Source organism: Dipodomys merriami, unplaced genomic scaffold (assembly GCF_024711535.1).
Source record: "Dipodomys merriami isolate MVZ:Mamm:240054 unplaced genomic scaffold, mDipMer1.0.p SCAF_5, whole genome shotgun sequence".
Classification (NCBI taxonomy): domain Eukaryota; kingdom Metazoa; phylum Chordata; class Mammalia; order Rodentia; family Heteromyidae; genus Dipodomys; species Dipodomys merriami.
In genome coordinates this window covers 69,942,095-69,966,563 of record NW_027206068.1, presented here as the reverse complement: position 1 = coordinate 69,966,563, position 24,469 = coordinate 69,942,095, and the positions used below count along the sequence as shown (strand labels likewise).

Here is a 24,469-nt window from a genome sequence, read left to right as displayed (position 1 = left end):
GCCGTGTGCAGGTGCTCTCCAGGGCTCTCCCTTTTCCTCTCAGCTGTCTTTCTGTCTACTCAAGCAATGAAACAAGGGAAGGTAAACATTTAGAATGTGTGATTGCAGACAGCTGAAGTCTGTGAAAAACAGTTATGCCATGCTAAACCTGTTTGACATTGACTGCATGCACTATCAGATCTGAACAACTAATTTGGTTCCTGAGCAAGCTCCAATCAACTCCCTCCAATGTTTGCTCATAAAGATGCCACTTGAGTCTTCATCTTGTTGCTGAATAAAGTTGTGAAAGTACTGTTCCCAGATTTCATTACAACTGGGGTTCAATGACTCCGGCTCACTCTATGCCCTGCTACAGAATTGTAGAAAATGTGATGGAAATGCTACTTTGTGTGGAAATGGGTATTTTTCTCTCTGTGTGAGGCATCTTGTCTAGCAACTGCAGGTGTAGCCTTGAGAAGTGTAAGAGAAGTCCCAGGTACTCACCGTCTCATAGTCATACCAGACGGCATCAGGCACGTATGCCTTCACTCTATCTGCACCCTAAAATCAAAACAAAATGTCATCCACTTTGACTCACTATCTGGGTGGATAAAATAGATTGCCCACCAGGGCTGGGAAAGTGGCTCAGTGGTAGAGCGCTTGCCTTGCCTCCATGAGGCCCTGGGTTCGATTCCTCAGCACCACATAAGTAAAAAGAAAAAAGTCGGAAGTGGCGCTGTGGCTCAAGTGGTAGAGCGCTATCCTTGAGCTGAAGAGCTGAGGGACAGCGCCCAGGCCTAGAGTTCAAGCCCCATGACCAGACCCCCCCACAAAAAAATAGATTGCCCACCATTCCCTAATACTGTTCAGAGAGGGCAGACATAGACCTTTCTTTTCTGTTACTGAACCACTTCTGTCTCTAATGCAGATAGGAGAAGCCATTACTTGTCAATCCAAGGTATCATGGTAGGAATAGTAGTTAGCTAAGATAACCTGACAACCCATAGAGATGCTCATTACTAAACCAAGAGTTGCCAGTGGGTGCTTTATCACTGGCTGGGAATTTTGCCTACGAAAAAACGTCTTTCTAGAGTGGACACCATGTAACCAATATTCCACTTCCCAAATCCCAGGACACTCTGGTCACAGCTGCCTCATATTTTCTACACATATTGGAACTTGGTTTGATTTTAAAGAAAGAAGACATAAGAGTTGTGGAAGCAGTTCAGGGAGAGAAGCAGAGGCCTCTGTGAGAACACTTGCCTCCTCTAGAACAGGCGTGATGAGGAGGGCCGGCCCCCAGAGGAACTGTCGATGCACATCCCACGTGTTGCTGTCCTCATAGAACCTCGAAAGCAAAGACACAGGTCACTGAGATGTGGGCAGGGGGTTCTGAGAGCAACCAAGCACGCATGCAGAAAGACCAGGAACACATCACCCATCAACTGTGGTACCTGGACATGCCCTCCTCCCTCCATTCCCAAACACGTCCAACTGCCCTCCAGACACAGCCTCAGAAATGACTGAACATCCTAGCCCAGAACTTAGGTTAGGCAGGCTACATACTATAGTTCTATTTATCATATCTTCCTTAAAATAAATAAAAATAAATGGGGCATCGTAGCTTACAGCTGAGATCCTCACTATTTGGAAGGCTAAGATTGAGAAGATTTCAGCTTGGGACCAGTTGGATATAAATGTCCACAAGACCATCTCAAGAGAAAACTGGCATTAGTGGTACAGGCCTGTCATCCCAGGGGAAAACGGGGGAAAGAAACATCAACAGGAGGATCAAGGTTCAGGTCTGCTTGGTCAAAAAGAAAGACTCAATCTCAGAAACAACAGGAACAAAGGTCTATTGCTCAACCAATAGAATTCTTGCTTAGCAACACAAGGCTCTAAACCACAGTACCAGTTTAAGCCCAAGCACTAGGGTTTAATATATTTTAGCATTTCAACTCAGGAAGGAATTGGGTCTGATCGCCAAACATATCAGATAATGTAAAACTTCACTTTTTTATCTTCTAGGACACCTACCTTTTATCTGTGAGTTCTAGGCGACGACAGAGACTTTAACTTCAACATGAATTTATACAAATACGTATGTTTGCCTGAGGGCCTCATCTATCACAGACATGGGAGTGAATTCTATTTAACAAGGGAAAGTTCACAGTCCCTCTTGTAACTCCATGGCTGGCAAATAAGAATTACAAACTTCTGATGTTGTATGATATTCTTCCTTGCTTGCAAGAATGTTAGCATCATTGTTCATTACAGAAGAGATCATCCATCAAGCTATCAAGTCTTTTAAAAATAAAGGGAGCTGGGATTTAACTCCCTTATCTACCATGAGCATAATCATGAATTCAATCCCCAGCAATGAAGAAAAAGACATTGATATTAACTGGATGAACTATTAGATCTGAACAACTAATCTGGTTGTCTGAGATATAAACAGTTTAATTAATGAAAGAACAAAAAAAAGCCACCAAGTCTCATGACTTCTAGGTTATTTTTTTCTCCAAAGTAAACAAGCTATAATAATAAAGTCAATTACTATAATGGTATCTAGGTAGCAAGAGCCTTACAAGTATTCCAGTTACACACACACACACACACACACACACACACACACACACACACACACACACACACACACACACACACACACCCCTGAGTAAGTGCTTGAGTTATTTCAGCGTTTACTCTGCTATCCTATGACATACTCAGTGTCACCCAGTTTCAGGTTGGAAGGACTTACTCGTGCACAAGGGGCCTTGCCACGGTGCCTCCCCGGCTGTGCGCATGGTAGAGGAGGGTGTAGAGGTAAGGCAGCAGTGTATAACGGATGTTAAGGTAGTGCCTGGAGGAATTCAGCAGCAAGGAGTCAGCTCCAAAGGAAGCGGGATCCTGGTCCTGGGAGGAAATAAAAGTTCACAATCATGGGTTGGCTGGGAGAAAGCAAGGATTCACAGAGAACTCTAGACCTCATTCCCTACAGTGAAGGATTTGCTTCCTGAATGAGCTGGAGTCTAGGTTGCAAACTTTGCCTCTAAGCGTTACAGCTGGGCATTACAACATTACAGCTACTTCACTCCTTAGAACTGCACTGCTGGGAGACTGTCCTTGAAATATTTTCATATTTCCCCACATGCTTTTCATTACAAAAGGAGCAATACAGAGAAAGACTGAACAGATTGAACAGGAAACCTTCACAGACTCTATTTTCTAATGGCAGCAATACATGAGAGACTGACAGGGGAAAGTTCATGCTGTAGCACAGATGCTGGTAAGTGCAAATGAGGGTACAAATCAGAGCACCAAGGCAGATGCCAGGTTAGTGGATTTCTTCTGGAAGATGCAGACATCTAGCCCTACATAGGCCAAATTGGTATTGATTGTCCTTTCCTGGGGTCTCACCTTGAAGCCTTGGCCATTGTGATTCCTGGAAAATGGATAAAAGGCTCCCAGCTGCATCCACCGCCTGCAGAGCTCCTCAGAAGTGTTAAGTGCAAAGCCACATATATCTGCGCCCACCTGGAAGGACACAGCCATGCAGTGTGCCTCTCCTCCTCCACCACCCTCTCCTTTGTTTTCTACCAGGAACCTCCCAAATGAACTGCACTAAAACCTCGTGCTGAAGGGGCTCAAAGAGTGTGGTCAAAATTGGCAGATATTCTGTGTCACTCTTTTTTTAAACTTTTGGTAGAACTGGGGTTTGAACCCAGCTTTCTGCTTGCTAGGCAGGCCCTCTACCACCGAGTCATACCCTTTTCTGCACTGGTAATTTTGAGACAGAGTCTCCCATTTTGCCTAGGCATTTGCATGGATTATGATCCCCCTATTTTGTTTCCCATTGTAGCTAGAATGACAGGAAAGTTTCATAGCACCTGACTTCTTCCATTGAGATGGAATCTCATGGACTTTTCTGCCTAGGAAGGCCTGAAACCACTATCCTCTTGATTCCAGCCTCCCAACAGAGCTGAGATAACATGCCTAAGCCATTGTGCACAGCTATTTGTTGAGAGGGCTTCTCACATGCCTGCCTGGGCTGGCCACAAACTATAATCTCGACCTCCCAAGTAGCTAGAATGATAGGCATGAGTCATTAGTGCCCAGCTCTGTGTTCAGTCATTACTGCTGAATGACACTGAGTTACTACCCCTGTCCTTAACTCAGTATCTCTATTTATAAAAATGGATATGACAGCTTTTAAATGAATAGTCACTGGTAATATTGCTAAAGATATTGTTTTACTTCATCCTTTTTCAAAGCCAATCTTTGAGTATGTCACTCACCTAGTCAAAAAAAAAAACCTCCAGGATTTCTATACTATTGTTTATCCTATGAACTCTTCAATCCCCAGTTGCAACCTATCTTCTTAGCACTGTCACTCATTCTGGTCCCACACAACAATCCTAATAGATACATCTGTTTCTCCCTTCCTCCCTTTTTTGCTCATGTTTTTTTTTCCTAATCTTAAAAATGAGATTCTGCCCTCATTAGCCATTTTTCAAGGCTAAACTCAAGCATTATCTTTACTAAGAATTTTGACTTTCCAGACTCTTTATGTTCCTTATACTCTTTTCAGACTTACTAAGTCTCTTTCTCAGAGTTTCCCTTCACACTAATACATAGGTCCCAATTTGCTCTTTTTCCCAATCTTGTCATAATTATTTGTTTTCACATATGCCACCTCTTTCTAAACTTTAAGGTCTGTGGGGACCATGAAGGTATTTTGGTCGCTGTTCATTTATGCTTCACTACACACTAATCCTGCATAGTTAACACAGCACCTTGAACACAGTGTTCAATAAATGTTTATGTTGAATTACAAAGGTTCATCAATGTTATATTTCTCTACACAGATGCTAGGTACATGGTTTATATTCTGTGTATCCATTGGCCTTAGACTGAGGGATCTAGGCATGTTTCTGTATGCAAGTTATACATTAATAGAAAGGAATATTCCAGAGGATACCAAGGTTTCACATTCTGTCTTTGTAAGGTAGTACAGGGAAGGGCGGCATGGGACCAGAGCCATGTCAATGCATGGTTGTTGAGGCTTTATGGTTTGAAATCTTACCAGAATGTGTCTTTCTGAGAATGGACATTAATAACAAAACTTAGTACAAGGACTCACCATTGGGATACCAAAAAGGTTGAACTCAAGCATGCCAGGGATGGACCACTGAAGGTCACTCCAGGTGGCCGAGTTGTCCCCTAGCCAATGGGCTGCGAACTTGCCTGACCCCGCAAAGGTAGAACGTGTTAAGATGAAGCTTCTCTTCCCAGGGAACACAGTCTTGACAGCTCTGGAAGGGAAAGAGGTTGAAGGGGCGAAACTGTAACTGCAGACAGTCTAGGCCTGGGATACAGTAACAATACCAAGTAATTTTCAAATGTCCCATTCGTCTCATCTTTGTCATTTCAACAGGGTCAAAATGGCTGTTGGGAGACGTCTATCATGAACGGCATTTTTGGGGTTTGGTTTGGTTTTAAAGTATTTCATGCACATCATTAACCCCATAATTTCAAAGAATTTCAAAAGCAACTTTGAAAAAGTTTCTAGAAAAAGATGAAATTTAACTTTATGCAGATATATATGCATCGATTTCTCATAACACCAGAAATACAAATACAAATATGGACTTATTTACCAGCCTTCTGAAAGTTCAACTTTTAAATATATATACTTTGGAAATCACTTTGTAGTTTAAAAAAGACTTTTAAATTGTATGCATGTACATTTATAACTAAATATAAGTATATACTAACCATAATTTTAAGTATGCATGTACATATAATTAAAAAGCTTTGTGGGCTGGGTATGTAGGTCCGCAATAGAGCACTTTCCTAGAATGCGAAAGTACTGGGTTTAATCCTCAGCACTGGAATAAATAAAACCCCTTTGAAAATGTCTACAATTACACCCACTAACTTGATCATGATTGAAAGAATTTTAGGTCTGGTCTCCTGCTGTCACAACAAGCAGAAAGGAAAAGACATGGCTTTGAACTCACAGAGAAAAGATCCCAGATTTTACTTTCCCAATATATTCGCTGTTTAACCTTGGGCAAAGGAAGAAATTCACTTTCTTCCATATAACTTGTCATTCTTTCATTTACTCATTTTGTTCTTTCATTTTACAGACACCACAAATCTTTGTTGGATTTCTTCTTCCTTCTATGCCAGGAAGTTTCTTTACTCAATTATGACGGGTATAATTATCATGGGAAGTAGTCTCCCAGTTTCTAGTGAGCCATCATTTGATCCAGATCAACCTATAGGAACATTGATCTCACCCTTCAGTGGCGATCGCCATGGAGTAGCCATACAGGTTGTGCACGTCGTACTGCTTGCCCCACTGCTGCACTGCATCCATGCAGAGAGTCTTGGCAAACAGGTATCCATCAAGGACCCCTGAAACAAAAGAGGCATGGGTCAGTGAGGCCTTTCAAAGCACAGTTCCTCACCTCCCCCGTCACCCTGGAAAGCTGGCTCCCACTGAGCAGCCATTTCCGGTGGCCAACCTAATAACAATGGTACTGTTTTGCCATTACAGTGTATACTTGAGGTAGTTCCTCTAATACAGAACTTGTCCTGACCCTCACTACCTCATCCCCTGGCTTCTCATGTGACCAAGGCATGCATTCAAGAGCAAAAGAAGCCAGTCATACAACAGCTTCAATCTAAATCCTTTCAAATAAGTTAAACAATTAAGAATAGAAATATTGGATGAAAGCTTGATTTATGATTCCTTCTTTGGCCTTAATTATACCTAATAGAAAATGATCCTTTTTTTTTGGTGTTGGTGGCTAACTCCTATAAGTCTACCTCCTGAGGAGGCTGAGATCTGAGGATCATGGTTCAAAGCCAGCCTGGGCAAACAAATCTGCAAAAGTCTGATCTCTAATTAACCAGCCAAAAGCAGGAAATGGAGGTATAGCTCAATCGTAAAACATTAGCCATAAGTGAAAAGGCCAAACTGCTAGTAGGAAGCCCTGAGTCAATCCCTAGTACTGGCACATACACAGAAAGAGGGATGATTTTCAGTGTTGGGTTTGTTCATCTGTTTTCTACTTCCATGTACCACTCTGGTTCTGATCCAAATTACTTTTCTGATCTTAACTAAGCCAATAGCTTCTTTGTCTGGGTTTTTAACAGTATTTTTTGTCTTTTCTTTTTTTGGTACTAGGGGTTGAATTCAGGACATTTGCACTTGCAAGCATTTTGCCACTGAGCTACATCCCATTCCTCTACTAGCTTCTTAATGGCTTATTTCCTTCTAACATTTAATCCATATTACAAATTGATAGTTACAAAACTACTGGGCTACCGTACTTCCCTCTAGATAAATCATACAAAGCTTCTGCCACAAGAAATAATGACATATGAACTGTTTAGGCTCCTATCCAAGCCCCTGGCTATTTGATTCTGATCTATATGTACCAATTTCTTTCTTTTACACCAAGCTGAAATCAGCCTAAACTGTTATGAGTCTAGACATATCCTCTTTTTCTCAATCAAGATACAATTTGTACTATAGCCTGTATCATTCTTTATATTATAGTTCCAAGGCCATACCCTGAGAGATAGGTATCTAAAGTTCAGTTAAAGCTTGGGAAGGACATATTTGCTGACCTCGCAGGCCATAGCTCTGGCTGTCTTTCATTCTGTGGCTCATGTCTGCCTTCCTCGCCTGAAGATCAAAGACTACTCATCAGGTCCCTTTCTAGGAAGCCCCAAGCTTGCGGGACACACACTCCACTGTAACATTAGACTATCCTTCCCCTAGAAATAGCATGGATTACAGGTGGAAGGACTAGATTTCCCCTTAGAAAACCATAGGGAGGGCATTCCCTTTATCTTGTGCACTTACATACACACTACCTTTCCAGTGTGTTCAGATCTATCCTTCTGAATTTGAAATATCCCATGTGGAATCAAGCTGACCACAAAGACTTACTGGGAGTGAATGGGGGATGATTGAGGGTGTTTGTGGCACATCCTGAAATGGAACCATCAACAAAGTTGGAGACTTCATTCATATCCTGCAAGACAAATAGTAAAAACTATTAAGTAAGGTAATATATGACATAATATTAAGTGGAATCAGAGAAATAATTCTATGTACTTATTCATAAAGGAGTCCCTTACATATAAGTAATATAATAGATATTCCTGTCTTTCCTACTCAAGGAAAATTTTTTTTCTTATAAAGATACTGTACAGAGGGGTCACAGTTACATGAGTAAGGTAATGAGTACATTTCTTGTTGAGCATTGCTACCCCTTCCTTTGTTTTTCTTCTACTATCCTTTCCCTCCCTCCCTCCCTCCCTCCCTCCCTCCCTCCCTCCCTCCCTCCCTCCCTCCCTCACTCACTCACTCACTCACTCACTCACTCACTCCTCCTCCCCCGAAGTTGTAAAGTTCATTTCCAATATAGTTTCTTGTGAGTATCATTGTTACAATGGGTCATCCTGTACCCTTATTTCAACATTTTGTTATTCCCCTTCCCCTTCCCAAATTAGAAAAATGTATATACAAGATGCAGGGTACCAAAATCAAATACGGTGACAACAGGGACTATACCATAGGAAGAAGAACATACAAAAGAAAAAAAAGAAAATCACATAGTACATTAAAAACAACAACAAAGAAAAACCTCTTGTATCTATATCTTAGGGTTCATTTCACTTAGCATCATCTTACATAGCTTTTGAGCTTTTCTGCTCATATCTTAGACATACATTAATTATTGCATTATAAAGGAGAATTTCTCAGAGAAGATCCCTAGGATCCTTTCTAATGATCTATATCTATAATCACAGTAAATGAGCAATCCCCAAATATATTAGGCAAAATAAATGCTAACTTATACTCTATGTAGACAAATAGAACCATGAATTCACAAACATAGAAGAACACACATATAAATATACACAGAAAAAGAGAGGCTGAGAACAGGGTTTGCATGTTCCAAAGCTATGAAAATAAAAGGTCTGGAAAAATGCATGCCAAAATGATCATGGTAGATGTCTTTGGCTGCTATCATTCTATTTCAATTTGGCTTTTCCTGTTTTAGCTGTCTGTATTATTTAAATTTTACATGGTTCTCTTATGAATAGGAAAAGAAACCCACAAAAACTCCCTGCATTTTGCTGGGCTGCAGCAACTAATTATACTTGTTTTTGATTTCTCACTATATTTCCCCTTCCTCATGTCAGCCACAGAGAACTTTGTCTTTAACTGTTCTGTTCAACATGTCCAAATGAAAGAGGCAATTGGATAATTGCTTTCCTTATGTCAATGAAAGCTATTTTGACATCAGCTCATTCATTTGTAAAAGAAAGATGGGTTTAAGAACTTGGGGTAACATTGTTTGAATAGTAACACAGGGAATACTAGAAATTATGGTTATATTTGTTTTCCTCTCTTCCCCCTCTTATGTTCCATGACTCAAAGACATAGACAGAGCTGTAGACACTGAATACTCATCCCTACGTATCAACGTGATAAGTACTCACGATCCAAATTCCATCAAACTCCACTTGGTTGTGAAAAAGCGCAAATTCATTTGCCCACCAAGCAGTACAGTTGGGATTGGAATAATCAGGGAAGACGGTTTTCCCAGGCCAGACCTGAAAGGGTTAAAAAGAAAAAGAAACACCAATAGGAGTGAATTAAGTGACCATAGAGCAAAGCAAAGACCTTTGCATAGACATTCCTAATATGATTGTAGAGAAAAGAGGTATCAGGCATAGGCCCTTTAGTTAGAAAAGGGAATAATTCAGACTTTAAATGTTAGGAATAATTAATCACTTGAAGAAAAATTTACTTTAAAAAACTAGCTAATGCTTAATGAGCAAATGCATGGATAAAGCATTTTCAAATCTCTCATTTTTGCCTCAGGGTTACCCTTCCTATGACTTTCTCTATCGTCATTCCTACGAAGAGGAACAGGGGAGTATTTTATGTGAATTTCAACCGGTCCATTAGAACCTGTGGATTCTTACATCCTTTCCCTTTCTCTATTCTCTCCATATCCACCATCTCTCACACACCATACTCTGAAAAGGTCATCAGTGCTATCAAAAGTGAAGCACAAGGTAACACCTTGAAAAGCCAGGTCAAATAAAGATGTGAGGAAGAAGCAGTCAAGTGTATAAATACTGTAGAAAAACTAAGAACAAGACACATGGTATTACCCTTGGATTTCACATGCATGTCATTGGTATCATTTAAAGTTAGTGGGGTGATGGGGCAGAATGGAGGCCAAAGTCACTAAAGAGGGGACGAGGTGAAGAAGTAGACACCCAGAGAGTAAGCTATAGTTTAGAGCCATGTAAGAGGTAGGATTGTTGGTAGGTATCTGGGAATAAAAGGCAAGTTTATCCCAGGATGTACATAGCATTTGAAAATGTACAGCATAATAATCTTTCTCTGTCTCTCTCTTTCTGTCACTCTCTTGTTCTCTCTCCCCCCCCACACACACACACCTGTTTCCCCCATTAAGTTACCTCCCCAATGAGTGGGTTTACTCCATCTGAATCATTCACCCATATCTTCAGAGCTGAGCCCCTGTCGTATGGGCTATAAGGATGACTTAGGGAAGAGTTGTTGGAGATGGCTGGATCCTAAGGGGAAAACACACGTAAGAAGCCAGCCTTAAACTGGAAGCGCTGAAAAGAGAATGGGAATTCAGGAAGCAAGAAAGTGGAGGTAGGTATATTGATAAGAAAGAGCAAACGATCTGAGAGAACACACCACATGTCACAAGAGATGACAAAGGCAGCACATACCACAATGATGACAAATTTCTGTCCATTTCCATGTAACTCCTTAACAAATTCAGGGAGGCCTTTAAAACCCACTGGGTTGTAAGTAAAGTCCTTCCTCTCATCCATGTAATCAATATCACCATGCTGAACATCCTGAAAGAAAACACAAGTCCACCTTATCAGTGTTTATTGTATTTTATTATTGTTTTATTATATTATTTTATTCTTTATTATTGTATTTTATTATTTTAATTCTTGTGCCAAGTCTGGGGCTCAAACTCAAAATCTAGAACTCTCACTCAGCTCTTTTGCTCATGGCTGGTGCTCTATCATTTGATCCATGTTTCCAGTCCATCTTTTTTTGCAGGTTAACTAGAGAAGAGGTTTCATAGATTGCAAACCACGATCCTCAGATCTCAGCTTCCTAAAAGCTATTATTACAGGCATGAACCACCAGCAAGAATCATTTATCTGTATTATTATACAAGATATATGTGAGCTCTATCCTGAGATCTAAACAGAGTGCTAAACAGTCTAGCATCCAAGTACTCTTATATCAGGGGAGTTTTAAAAACAAATGTCCCATTCTTTTTCTAAGGCCTGCCCCCACCCATGCAATCAAGCTCACCCCACGATTTATGGCAAACCACCAAAATGAATTGCACACTATACACCAGCACTAGAAGAAAAGTGCTATCTCTCCCCCATTTTGTCTAAATTTTTTATCCCACAGTTGGCTATATTGTATGGCATTATAAAGTAAAATTAGAACAGTAAGTACAAGGAAATTTTACTAATAAAACATGAAAAGAAAAATAGATACAAAACCAAGTTGCCTCTTATCCATAAGTATGGTCTTTACTTTTACCACTAAAAGAAAATGAGTACAATGCCTTGTAGACCAACAAAAGTCTCTAGTATTTTAAATACATCAAGTTCTTTTAGTCCAGCACTGGTGGTTCATGTCAGCAACCCTAGCTCCTCAGGAGGCTGAGATCCTGTGTTCAATGTCAACCCAAGGATGCCATGAGGCTGACTGTGGTTCAAAGTCCACCTAAGGAAAAAAGTCTACAAGACTCCATCTCCAAAATAACCAGCAAAAAGCCAAGCTGCAGGCATAGCTTAAGTGGTAAAGCATCAGCTAACAAGCAAGCCAAGAAAACAATAAGCCCTAAGTTCAAACTCTGGTACCAATAAAGTACAAAGGAGAGAAAGCATGAGTATGAGTGTCTGTTCTTTTACTTCTAGAGAATTTCTTTATTTTTATTTGTGGAGAACTGTTTAGTGCTTTACTTACATAAGGGAGTTGTGCTGCACGGTTTCTGTCTACGACTACTTTCATTTTTTCTAGGGTTCCATAATCATATCGACTAAGGTGAAATCCCAGTGTCCAGTATGAAGGCAGGGATGGCCGTCCAATGAGCTAGGAGAAACACAGGAAATGAAAGTGAGCAACATTTTTGTCGATTAAAGATTATGTGCAGGTTTAGGGAGAAAAGCATACTACATTTTCCAACACAGGGATTCATTCATGTCAGAATATTAGTTTGTTTATCTGGCCCCTCTTTCATCATGAAGGGCAGGCTCTGCTTAGGCCTCTATATAGTCTCCAATCTTTGTATAATGTAATATGCTATAAAGCAATTCCCAGGGAATTACATAGGTAATTTAGCCTTTAATATTTTGAATCTGTAATTGTAGGTTTACCTGGGTCACAGTATATTAAGCATATTTGTAAAGTATTTTCTATAAAGGATTTCCTTGGCCATAAATTATGATATTGTAAGTTTACCTCTAGATATTCTTGGACCACTTGCTCAGGTGTGTTTCCCAAGAATACATAGAAATCCAGAACACCGCCAATGGTGCGGTAAGTGACAGCTGGAGCAGGCTGGAGGCTGACCTCTTAAAAGACATGAAAAAGAAAAGAGTTACTCAACCATAGTAACTACAAAGTTTTAGACCAGAGGATCACTAACCACCTTAACATTTATAATATTTCCATGCCTCTAATTTTGTATAGAAATAGACAAATGGATACACATGGACATGAGCTCATTTGTTCAATGACAGACTTTAATAGCTTCTTCTGCCAAGACCTAAGCTCTGATAAATATTTTTTTTAAAGCCAACTGGCTTGTGAAAGGGTACAGAATAGGTCCGTTTGGCATAAAAAATACTTGGTGTAGAAGGTATTTTGTTATTGATACTTCTGATCTGCCTAGGAGTCATCTCTTGAATAATTCAGTTATTAAAACTATGAGCAACTCTAACCTTCTCTGAAAATAGTAATTGCCAACAGACATTGTCACAAGACTAACATTTCCCCAAGTCAATTGTCTTCCTGTAAATTTCTTTCATCCCTTCAGTTTTGCCTATTAAGATAGCATACCAGCCCAGAATGTGAATCCTCCCTTTCGGTTACTCATCATGAGCACACCAGAGCATAGTTATGTGTAAGCATAAAGTGTGTACAAACTCTCCATTCCTTGCTGATCATTCTATCAGCTTAATTTTCAGGCTCCTTGGAATTAAATCTGATTGGGGAGAAGGAAGACATTTTCTTCTCACAAGGAACCAGGGATCGTGTTGTCCTTGCCCCTGCTCGAAACAATAACCCCCTGGGCCAGAATCCCTCAGGCTTAAATGGCATGTTTCTTTTATTCTAGTGCTTTAACTAAGGAAAAAAATTTCACTCTTCATGTTCATCTTTTCATAAATATTCCTTTCATCTTTTACCCATGGCATTGCTGTTCATCAGAAACACCCCAAAGGATAATCCACTAGCATCTTCAAGACACAGGAAGAATGTCTGAGCACCATACAAGTTTGTTCCATCCTGCAGAAAGACAATTTGAACCATAAGCTTACAAAGTCCTGTCATGTAAATAACATATTGCCAGGCTGATTTGCAAAATCAGCCTTAATCATATGAGGAACCCCGTGGTCACTGAAGTCACAAATTTTAAAAGATAGAGTTACCATTCGGTTGATATCAACCAAATTTATGAGTGTTTGGGTATATGAGGGAGTGATGATCATTTCTCTAGTAGGAATGTGGAGGCCGTGACATTTGCTAAAAGATGAAGATGCAGAAGCCATAAATCATAAGTTCTCTTAGAGCTGTGCCTTTTCCTGGCAATCTTATATGTAAGAAAGAGCTCTACTGAATCTTAGTAAGACTAAACAACTAGATGAGCTCTAACCTAAATAGGTCTTTTAGAACTAAATAGATCTTTTAGGACTTCTCTACCCAGACTGCTTCCGAGAACAATTAAAACAGAATCCCTGAGAACAGAAGCACATACATCTTTGTTGGTTTGGGTTTGTGTTGTTGTCGTATACTTTCTCTAGACAATTCTACTGGGTAGTCACATTTGAAAATCAGTGCTCTATTATCTTGCTTGTCATGCTTTGGTACAGGCACCTGTGTTAAACGTAAATTCAAATGCAGTACAAAGGGAGGTCCTGGGTGCAGTGGCTCACACCTGTAATCCCAAACACTCAGAAGGCAGAGATTTGGGGGACTGCAGTTCAAGGCTAGCCTGGGCAAAAAGTCAGACCCCTGTCTCAAACAATAGCTGGGCATGGTGGAACACACCCATTGTTCTCAGTCTAAGCAACATGGGCATGGAACAGAAATGAGATAATATCCCAAAAATGACTAAAGCAGAAGGAACTGGTGGTGTGAATCAAATGGCAGAGCACTTGTCTAGCAAGTGGGAGGAGACTCTGGAGGAGGGGGAAGAGAAGCAGTAGAAGCCCGCGATTCCCACATTGGTGTGCAGGTCTACAGCTCCCTGGTTCAATGTCCATCACTAGCTACTCCTATACAGGCTATGGGTTCTGCAGCTTCTCCGCTTTGCTGACAGGCTTGAGTAGCAGAGAGCACAGGCATTAGGTAGGACTGTGTGGGGATCAGATCCTGTGTCTGCTTCTTACAAACTCTTTCACCTTAGGCTCTGTTAAATGAGATATTATTTCTTATTATTTACTACATAGAAATAATATAAAAAGCTGGGTAATGGTGGCTCATACCTGTAATCCTAGCTACTCAGGAGGCTAAGATCTGAGGACTGTGGTTCAAAGCCAGCCCAGGCAGGAAAGTCCATGAGACTCATATCCAATTAATCACCAGAAAACCGGAAGTGGCACTGTGGCTCAAGTGGTAGAGCACTAGCCTTGAGCTGAAGAGCACAAGGACAGTACCCAGGCCCAGAGTTCAAGCCCCATGACCAAAAGAAAAAGAAAAGAAAAGAAAGAAATAATATACAAAGCCAGACAATATATAGAGTGGTGATGCACTCCTGTAATCCCAGCAGTTAGAAGCTAACACAGGAGAGTCACAAGTTCAAAGCAAGCCTGAACTATATAGGCAATACCCTGTTTCAAAAAATGGGGTAAAAGGAGGAAGGAAGGAAGGAAGGAAGGAAGGAAGGAAGGAAGGAAGGAAGGAAGGAAGGAAGGAAGGAAGGAAGGAAGAAAGGAAGGAAGGAAGGAAGAAAGGAAGAAAGGAAGGAAGGAAGTGTGGTTGTTTATAAAATATTGCTATGACCTTCTTTCATCCAGCGTTAGTTTTGTTTACTCAGGAAAATTCCTGAACTATGGAGTATTTCTCTTCATAGAGAAAAATGTTGCCTCAAATCTTAGCAGCCAAAGCAAAAAAATAAAACAAAATAGTAATAAGAGAACATTATCTATTCTTTTATTGCTTTGATCATTCTTTCCATAAGAATGATTTGATATCCTCAAGGTCAACCTAAATTATGGAGGTCATAATCAACTATTATTCAAAATACAGATAGAAGCAACCTTTTCTCCACAATCAGTTAGTGTGAAGAGAAGATACAGTACAAATTGTTGAGCAATTGTTGACTTTTTATGTGACAGCCATTCTGCTAAATACTTCTCATGTATTGACTTCTTTACTCCTCCAGTACTACAGAATAAGGATATTATCCCCATTTCACAGGTGAGAAAAAAAAACAGAGAACTAAGTAACTAACTTACCCAGAACCACATAACTGGTAAGTAGCAGAGCCAGAATTCCTACACAACTATCTTATTGTGATATCAGAAGTGACCAACAAGATTGAGGCTATAATATCCTTTGGAAGCAGGCCCAACCTGAAAGTTTACACCAAAGACCCCAAGTTCAGGCCTACCCCCACCAGACAAATATGCTTACCCCATTGGGGGTTGTGTCCCTGGCAAATATGGGCCACATCTTCCAGTTCATGTCGTGCCGGTACTGCCGGTGCACGTGTTCTCCCAGACCATACACATTAGCACTGGGCAAGCGAATGGAAAGCTGAAGAAACTGGTCTGCAAACAGGAGAGGCCCAATGCCCGAGTCAAACCTAGACACAGTGCAAAACACAGGAATGAGTGACAGGTGAGAATGGAGAATGGACCTTCAGATCTCACTTCCTCCATCGCAGTCATTTGGTTTAGTCAGTCCCATTTGCCCTCCTATGACATTTAACCATGGGTACAAAGAGTTCAGGACTCCTGCACAGCAGAGAAGATATGGCACAGTTTCTTCTATTTGTCCCCCCCACCAGTACCCTACCATAAGACCAGATGCTATACTTTCATGATCACTGGTATTTACTGATGAGTTGGACAGACGAGAGAAAGGAAAAAAATAAAGAAGAAAACACTGATTGTGCAAACAGAAGGCCAAAAGAGAAGAAAAATGACAGTCATACACATACGGAAGCAGAGAAGGATGCCCACCACCAACGGACTAACAGTCCTCAGGAACATTGTTGAAATGCACTCTTCCTCCAGCTCACGGGCCTCCCTTCGCCATAACCTCCCTTGTCTACCCCCAGAGATGTTTCTCAAACTCACAGGACACGGTTGTTGCTTCTTCTGGTCACTTTGATGCTGAATGGCTGTTTGGAGACCTCAACCTCGTAGTTCAAGGAGGAAGCAGCATTTCCACGGAAGGGTTGTACATGTTCATGGGGTACTTCATACCTGTCTTTGGATTGGTCAGTCAACTGCCACAAGAGATGAATAGAAACTGCGTCAAAATGAAAACTATCCTGATTTTCAAACATTAGAAGTGTCCCCTACTAACATCTATGCTTCCCAAAATCTGCATGGTTGGAAAAAGCAGTCAGATACTGGTTAAACTGGTACTATCTTAGGATATGGACTCATCATGCCATCAACTTCAAAGATTCAACCATGGGACATGTTACTCTTTATGTAGAAACACATAGTGAAAATCTGCAGATAGATTATCCCCCAAATACTCAGAGCTGTGATAATTTTTCTGTGCCCTACAAATTTCACAAGATATTGAGGCCAAATAAATGAAAGTTAAAGGCTACCCAATAAATTCTACATGTGGGTTTAGAAAGTTATCCTGCAAAAGAAAGTCTATAGAAGATTTCAGCATACAAGTGCTAAATAATAATGAGTAGAAAAAATGACACCACCACCACCCTCTTTAGCACCATTTTCTACTTTGCAGGAACTGTCTTCATCAAGAAGAGAACAGAGCATCTTAAAAAGATTTTTTGAAAAGAAACAAATTACAACCTTAAAGTGGAAACGGTTAGCTGTCTGGTATTCTGCTGTCAGGAGGATGGTGTCGATGTTATTTCCAAATAGGGATGAAGATGGCAGACTTTTCAACTGGGCTGTGAATCCTAACACGCAGAGAAGAAAAGGATTTCATAGTTGGTTCTGTAAATTCTCAAATAATAGCTACATAAAACTTAACCTTCAGGTCAATGGGACTAATGAAAGGGAGAGAAAAAGAGGCCAAAGAAGGGAGGAAATAAATATATATCCCACTGTATACACTGTATCCTGGTCCCAATCTGGAAACTAGTTAGTATTACTATCTTATCTAAAAATCTATGGCTCTTTTCTACAAAATCTGATTGAAAACTGCCCTCACAAGGACTCTTATGTTACTAGCTCATCAGTCTTTCTATATTGATCAAATACTTTTTATGCTCTTTACATATATATGTATATATATGCACACATATATGCATATGTATATATATGCACACATTACCCCTTCTTAGTTATTTTAATATTACATCACAGGTGATCACACACATTGATGCCATCTCCCTAATGAAATGGAAATCAAGTGAGAGTTAAGGCCTTGTAGAAGAACCCATCAAGCCCAGAGCATCTCCAAAGGACTATACTTCTTCCTTTATACTAGGAAGTTCCCCCAGAGTACTTACCTGCTCCTACCTCCCACCCCCCAAATTGTTCATGATGAGGCTCTCCATTTAGGATAGGAAAATGAAGAGCAGACAATCTGTTAATAAATGCTAACATTGACCAGGCACATTTTGTAACAAGCTTGTAAAACTGGAATTGTTTCTCACTCATACAAGTTATATCCCATTAAAGTCAAAAGTAATATCAGAGTTGCATGAGTTCAAATCCCTATCTCATGCAATAGTTATAAACTTAAGAACAAAAACAGACATGACAATTATACAAGGTCACAAAGGTATGGAGAGAGGTGAAGCAAGAAATAGAATGTGGTTTCCAAACTCCCAGCAGAGGGTGACTATTGCTCGATGCCAAAATGGGTCTTCGCTAAGAGCAGTGCTCACACTTGTCACCATAGCAGCATGGCTGCAGAGTGGCCCCTGGATGCTGCCACAGGGCCTTGCACAGATACCAGAGCCTGCAGAGGGTCTGGGCTCCTGCCTGCCTGCAGAGTCTCACGTACCTGCATTTGTGTTTGCAAGATCACCCTCTATGCTGTAGCCATGATTCTTGGAATAGTAGCACCAGGGGATGTCTGTGGTTCCCTGAGGGTTCCAACAACAGCCACGCTGGTCACATATGTCCTGAAACGATAGATTAATCCATCTGGAGAAGAACAAGTCATCTAATTTCAGATCTTCATAGGGATAACTTTGTTTTACAAATGAGGGAATTCAACCCAAGGGGCAGTGTTCACTCGCAATTTTACTAGCTTGTGTCCTTCTATGTAACAGTATAGGGGACACATTGCATCCTCTATCTTTCACACTAAAGCCAATTAATACACCTAAAAATTCTAAACTTTAATATAGTTATATCACCAGTATATTTACAAATTTACAAATGGAATTTCATGAATACTTGCTTTGACTTTTTTTAAAGGCGGGGGGGTGATGGAAGAGGTGACCAGGACAAAATGTACTGTACTCACCAACTGACATGCTGAATTGAAATAAATCCCTTTGTAAAACCTCTTGCAGAGACTTGCAACCACCTTTATCCAGAGGCCTTCCAATCAAAATAATTTTTTAAAATACTGCATGTGTGTAGATTATAAATAGGTGGCATGTACATGTTTTTCAACTCCTTTCAAGACAAAAAATGATCTTTCACTGACACATTTGCTCTATTTAAGATAAATAAAGAGAAATCTCTTTCTTGAGTGTGAGCCACAGGTGGAGACTTGCAACTAATAGAAAATAGGACAATACTTTCTAGATTAGACCTCAGAAAGACAGTGATTTCTTGCTTGCTCTCTTCTGCTTTCTTGGTTGAAGGCCTCAGCGTGGACAAAGCAAGTACTCCTATCACATGCCAAGATACTGAAAGGAGCTCTCCAGCCAGTAGCCAGCAAGAAACTCAGATAAGAGACTCTGAGATAGAGGCATCCAGCTCAACAAGGCCAGATTTTCAACTCTATGAACCAAGAAAATAAGGTCTGTGATAATTAAGCCATCAAGCGTTGGGATAATGTAGGTTCAGGTGTAGCTCAGTGGCAAAGCACTTCCTTAGCTAGCAAGAGGCCCTGGTTTTAATCTCCAGTCAAATAAGAAAAGACTCTTTTACATCTCATTTTGCAGATGAAGCCCATGAGACCCACAGCCGTGAAGCAATAAGCTGAAAGTCACTAGCTGCTGAGGAGGAAAACAAGCTTAGTTCCCTCATGATTCCCTTTCTTTTGTGTTCTGGAATGGACACAGCTACACACATTTTTCAGAACAATAAGACAATCTCTCACAAATGATAAGGATGGTTAGTATCTTGCTGAGCCATACGAATTATTGCATTTAATCAAAAACTAATTTTTATACTGAAAGTGAAGTGATTGTGCATTCTTTATCCAAAATGGTTGACACCAGTTTAGATTGCAGATATTTTTTCAGATTTTGGAACATTGGTCTGTACGTGATGAGATGTATTCAGGTAGGAGAAGTACTGGGTTTGAGCTTAGGGCCTCACACTTGATTAGCTTGCTGGCTAAGCTTACTTTCTTGCTAGGTTGGTACACTATCACTTAAGCCATATATCTAGCCCTGCTTTTTACTGGATATTTTCAGGATAGAACCATGAGAATTTTTCTACCCAGGGCTGGCCTCAAACCACATTCCTCCCACTCTCAGTCTCCTGAGAAGCTAGAAATACACTTGTGACACACTGGAGCCCAGCAAGGTATAGCCCACAACCTCTAACTTTATGATCTCGATTCTGACTGAAAGGTGGAAAACAAGATCTATAAGCAGCCTTCCTTGCTGTGGAATCACATTGCACTGTGAACACAACTTTAATCAGCTGCCAGTATCTTGTTCTTTCCTTTCTTTTTATTTATTTTATTTTTATTTTTGTCAATCATGGGGCTTGAACTCTGGGCCTGGGCACTGTCCCTCAGCTCTTCAGCTCAAGGCTAGTGCTCTATCACTTGACCCACAGCACCACTTCCGGATTTTTCTGTTTATTTGGTGCTGAGAAATCGAACCCAGGGTCTCCTACATGTGAGGCAAGCACTCTACCACTGAGCCACTTTCTGAGCCCCCTTGTACTTTCCTCTCAAACCTCATCAGAAGAAACTTCAGTCTTAGTGAACATGAGAAAGGTGTTGTAAAAGTGTCAAATAGGATGGCTTCAGTACACTCTCCAGAGATTAATCATGTTTTCACTGAGCTGGAAAGGGCAAAGATCAGACTGGCTAAAGCAGCAAGGTTATAAACAGCCCCTGTTAGCTAACTTGAAACTACCAGTGAAAGTGGGAGATGCTGAACAAGACCTAGAGGACAAGAAAGTTAGACAGATGTGAAACTCTGGAAAGCAGCGTTAGAGCAACCCGTCAGGATGGAAAGAATCAGATCCAACACACGAACTAGCACTTTAGGCTTGAAGTGACAGTGACAGGACACTGCTGAGACAGTATAGAATATGCAACTACCAATGCAGTGCTGAGGGAGATTTTAGGATTGTAACATGAACCCTCAGTTCAAGGCAGGGGACAGAATGGCAAACAAAGTCCAACGAAAGCCCGGCGCCAGTGGCTCACGCCTGTAATCCTAGCTACTCAGGAGGCTGAGATCTTGAGAATCGCAGTTCAAAGCCAGCCCAGGCAGGAAAAGTCCATGAGACTCTTATCTCCAATAAACCACTAGAAAACTGGAAGTGGCGCTGTGGCTCAAGCAGTAGAACGCTTGCCTGGAGCTGAAGAGCATAGGGACAGCACCGAAGCCCAGAGTTCAAGCCCCATGACCGAGCAAAACATAAAAAAAAAATGTAAGAAATGAAGATAATCATTTCCTCAAAATGGAAAAGTTTAAAAAGACTGTCAATTCCATATACTATTAAGGTTACAGAGATTGATAATAAGATCGTTAGTTAGCACAGCCACTTTGGAGAACAATTTGAAGATATATACTCAAGGAACATATAAATAGAAAAATGTGTAAAAGTAATTTTCATATAGAATGAAATTTATAATATATACTATAGTTTATAGTCATTCTCATATTGATCAATGTTTGAGGCCCATGGCTCTCGACACTGTCATTTTAGATCATGTGTGGGTCACTTGGTAAATATTCCAAGAATAATCACATCTGAGCTGTTTTCTTGTGAATTAAATTAGAATTTCTTTTCACCTAATTTTGATGGAGAGCTAAGACTGAACCACGGCTCAAGAAAAACAGCTCCCAGGGGCTGGGAAGGTGGCTCCGTGGTAGAGCGCTTGCCTTGCATGCCTGAGGCCCTGGGTTTGATTCCTCAGCACCACATAAGCAAAAAGAAAAAAGCCGGAAGTGGTGCTGTGGCTCAAGTGGTAGAGAACTAGCCTTGAGCTGAAGAGCTGAGGGACAGTGCCCAGGCCCAGAGTTCAGGCCCCACAACCGGACCCAAAAAAGAAAAAAAAAAGAAAAAGAAAAACAGCACCGTAACACCTGCAATGCCCACTAACAATGGCAGAAAGGAAAAGGAGCAAGATGAAAATGGCATCTATGACTTAGACTGTTATAGGAAAAAAGGAAGAGAGCTCCCAGGTCTTTATGGTATTGATTAGTATGGAAGATGCAGAAGAGAACTGGAAAAAATATGAAGGGATCTATCACAACCCCTCTCTCCTAATATTCTAATATTTTCCCTAGTAGGTATGTATGCCTTCCTATTTTAAAAACACTGTCTCGTGTCTGCCTTGGCAGCACAAATACTAAAATTGGAACGATACAGAGAAGATTAGCATGGCCCCTGCGCAAGGATGGCACGCAAATTCGTGAAGCGTTCCATATTTTTATTTGTGGAGGGGAAGGGAAAAAAAAATCGTTTAAACAGGGATACAGGTGGACCCATTGCAACAATGAGATGTACAAGACGTTATGTCGAAAACACAAACTCCACAACTTTGGCAAGGGGTGGGGGGACAGAGATGGGAAGGGATGGGAAGGGGAAACAAAGGAGGAGGCTACAATGCTTGATAAGAAATGTACTCATTATCTTGCCCATGTAATTGTAACCCCTCTGTATGGTATTTTCACACACACACACAAAAAAAAAAAAAGAAAGAAAGAAAGAAGGTAATCAGAATTTACCAAAAAAAAAAAAAAACACTGTCTCAAATATTTCAATATAAAAAAGAGAAATTGTCTCTCTATATGTCCCAAAAAACATGTCAGAGGTAAAAATGCACTATCAACAAGACTAATGATTTCATATCTTTTTCAGTGGGTTAAAATAATTTACTGCTAAGATTACTGGTGCCTTGGAATGCATAAATATTTTATATCCTTAGGAAGCAACAGACCAAAGAATCTTTTTTTTTTTTGGGGGGGGGGGTCCGGTAGTGGGCCTGAACTCTGGGCCTGGGCGCTGTCCCTCAGCTCCTCAGCTCAAGGCTAGCGCTCTACCACTTGAGCCACAGCGCCACTTCTGGCTTTTTTTTTTTCTGCTTATGTGGTGCTGAGGAATCAAACCCAGAGCCTCATGCATGCAAGGCAAGCAGTCTACCACTGAGCCACCTTCCCAGCACCAAAGAATATTTAAAAATCAGGACTTCAGCAATTACTTCATTTAGAAAAGAGCAAGGACAGTTGCCAGGGCAGATGGGAAGAGCTAAAGGCATATGATCTGAGGCCCAGAAAGAGCTGGTTTAAGCAGGTCTGCAGTATTAGCTATCTCTGCCACTGGAACGAATTGGCTGACTCCTTCCAGTCCACATTAGACTGGGTTAATCCACTCTGCACTCTCCCTAAGCCTGATACTAGTTCTTCTACTGCTGTCTGTCAGTTCGAACTGAGAAACTGTAGAAGTAAAGGAACTTTATTTGGTGTTGAGAATTTCAGTCCATCAGACACAGGTTCAGATAGCTTTGAATCTAGGCTAAAGAAGACGAGGTAAGTGAGACATTATAAGAACAAACAATATCATCGTATGACACAGTAGCAACGAGTCTATTGCAGTTGAAAACAGGGGCAAGGTGACAGAAGACTAAAAAAAGAATGTCCATGTTAATGAAAGTGGCTATAAAACCCAGTCTGATAGCCTCTTTCTGTGCATGGCACCACAGAACCACCTGTTCTACCTGCCTGCAGACAAAGGGTGAAGGTACCCACAGTCCACATTCCAGGAGACAAAAGGTGAAGGCACTACAGTCCACATTCCAGCCAGGAGAGAAGCCTGCATAAACCCCTCTTCTCAGGACTCCTCAGTCCGATTTCCAAAAGCTTTATCAATGTTGCTTTCACTGTGATTTTTATTTTCATACTCTGTGCTGGTCACCCTTCTTCATGAGTCCGAGATGGCTCATGACAGATTTGACAGAGAAGGTGATGCTGGGCTGCTTCTGGGCCCGGCTAGAAAAAAATTTCCCTGTATGCTCTGGCAGTCTTGGTCTGTAAGAAGTCCAGCCACCCTGCTGAAGAGACCACTCAGGGAGCCTCTGAGACCACAAGGAAGGAGAAAGTTGCCAAAAGAAAAGAAAATAAGATAAAATAAAATGCCAAGCCAGACATGGGTGGCTCACACCTGTAATCCTAGCTATACAAGAGGCTGAGATCTGAGGATCGTGCTTCAAAGCTAATCCAGGCAGTAAAGACCATGAGACTCTTACTTCTAACCACTAGAAAACGGAAAGTGGAGCTTTGGCTCAAAGTGGTAGAATGCTAGCCTTGAACACAAAAGCTCAGGGACAGCTCCCAGGCCCTGAGTTCAAGCCCCAAGATTGACAAAAACATAAATAAAATATGCCAGAACTTAATGCTGAGAGAGCAGTAGGGTAATATTTCATTTTCTAGCTGAGGCAGGCACTTCAGAAGTAAAAACACATGATAGGAAAAGAATTCCAATACAACTCTACTCATGAAAATTGTCCTTTGCTAGCTTGAGGTGTAGCAACTTTGAAAAAAAAAATGAAAGAATGACCTTAATCTCAACTCAGGCAAATATCTGAACTATACATTATATCACAACACAGTTTTTGAAA

At 40.8% G+C, this 24,469-nt stretch overlaps 1 protein-coding gene and 1 non-coding gene across 2 annotated transcripts in view; one reads left to right on the top strand and one right to left on the bottom strand.

The window, feature by feature from the left end:
- LOC138809870 (uncharacterized) overlaps nucleotides 1-24,469 on the bottom strand; it is a 234,816-nt gene that overhangs the window by 138,572 nt on the left and 71,775 nt on the right. Inside the window, exons 6-22 of the mRNA XM_069996922.1 lie at nucleotides 18,485-18,605; nucleotides 17,320-17,429; nucleotides 16,621-16,772; nucleotides 15,953-16,124; nucleotides 13,504-13,603; nucleotides 12,557-12,669; nucleotides 12,062-12,187; nucleotides 10,786-10,917; nucleotides 10,504-10,620; nucleotides 9,511-9,624; nucleotides 7,949-8,033; nucleotides 6,285-6,402; nucleotides 5,123-5,294; nucleotides 3,400-3,516; nucleotides 2,741-2,895; nucleotides 1,243-1,327; nucleotides 484-540 (exon numbers count right to left, since the gene is read on the bottom strand). Coding sequence (XP_069853023.1) covers nucleotides 484-540; nucleotides 1,243-1,327; nucleotides 2,741-2,895; nucleotides 3,400-3,516; nucleotides 5,123-5,294; nucleotides 6,285-6,402; nucleotides 7,949-8,033; nucleotides 9,511-9,624; nucleotides 10,504-10,620; nucleotides 10,786-10,917; nucleotides 12,062-12,187; nucleotides 12,557-12,669; nucleotides 13,504-13,603; nucleotides 15,953-16,124; nucleotides 16,621-16,772; nucleotides 17,320-17,429; nucleotides 18,485-18,605 — 2,046 coding nt within the window. The remainder of the gene's footprint in view (nucleotides 1-483; nucleotides 541-1,242; nucleotides 1,328-2,740; nucleotides 2,896-3,399; nucleotides 3,517-5,122; nucleotides 5,295-6,284; nucleotides 6,403-7,948; nucleotides 8,034-9,510; nucleotides 9,625-10,503; nucleotides 10,621-10,785; nucleotides 10,918-12,061; nucleotides 12,188-12,556; nucleotides 12,670-13,503; nucleotides 13,604-15,952; nucleotides 16,125-16,620; nucleotides 16,773-17,319; nucleotides 17,430-18,484; nucleotides 18,606-24,469) is intronic.
- LOC138810297 (U6 spliceosomal RNA) lies at nucleotides 22,180-22,284 on the top strand. The gene has a single exon (XR_011367094.1). It is a non-coding gene; the product is annotated as a U6 spliceosomal RNA (small nuclear RNA).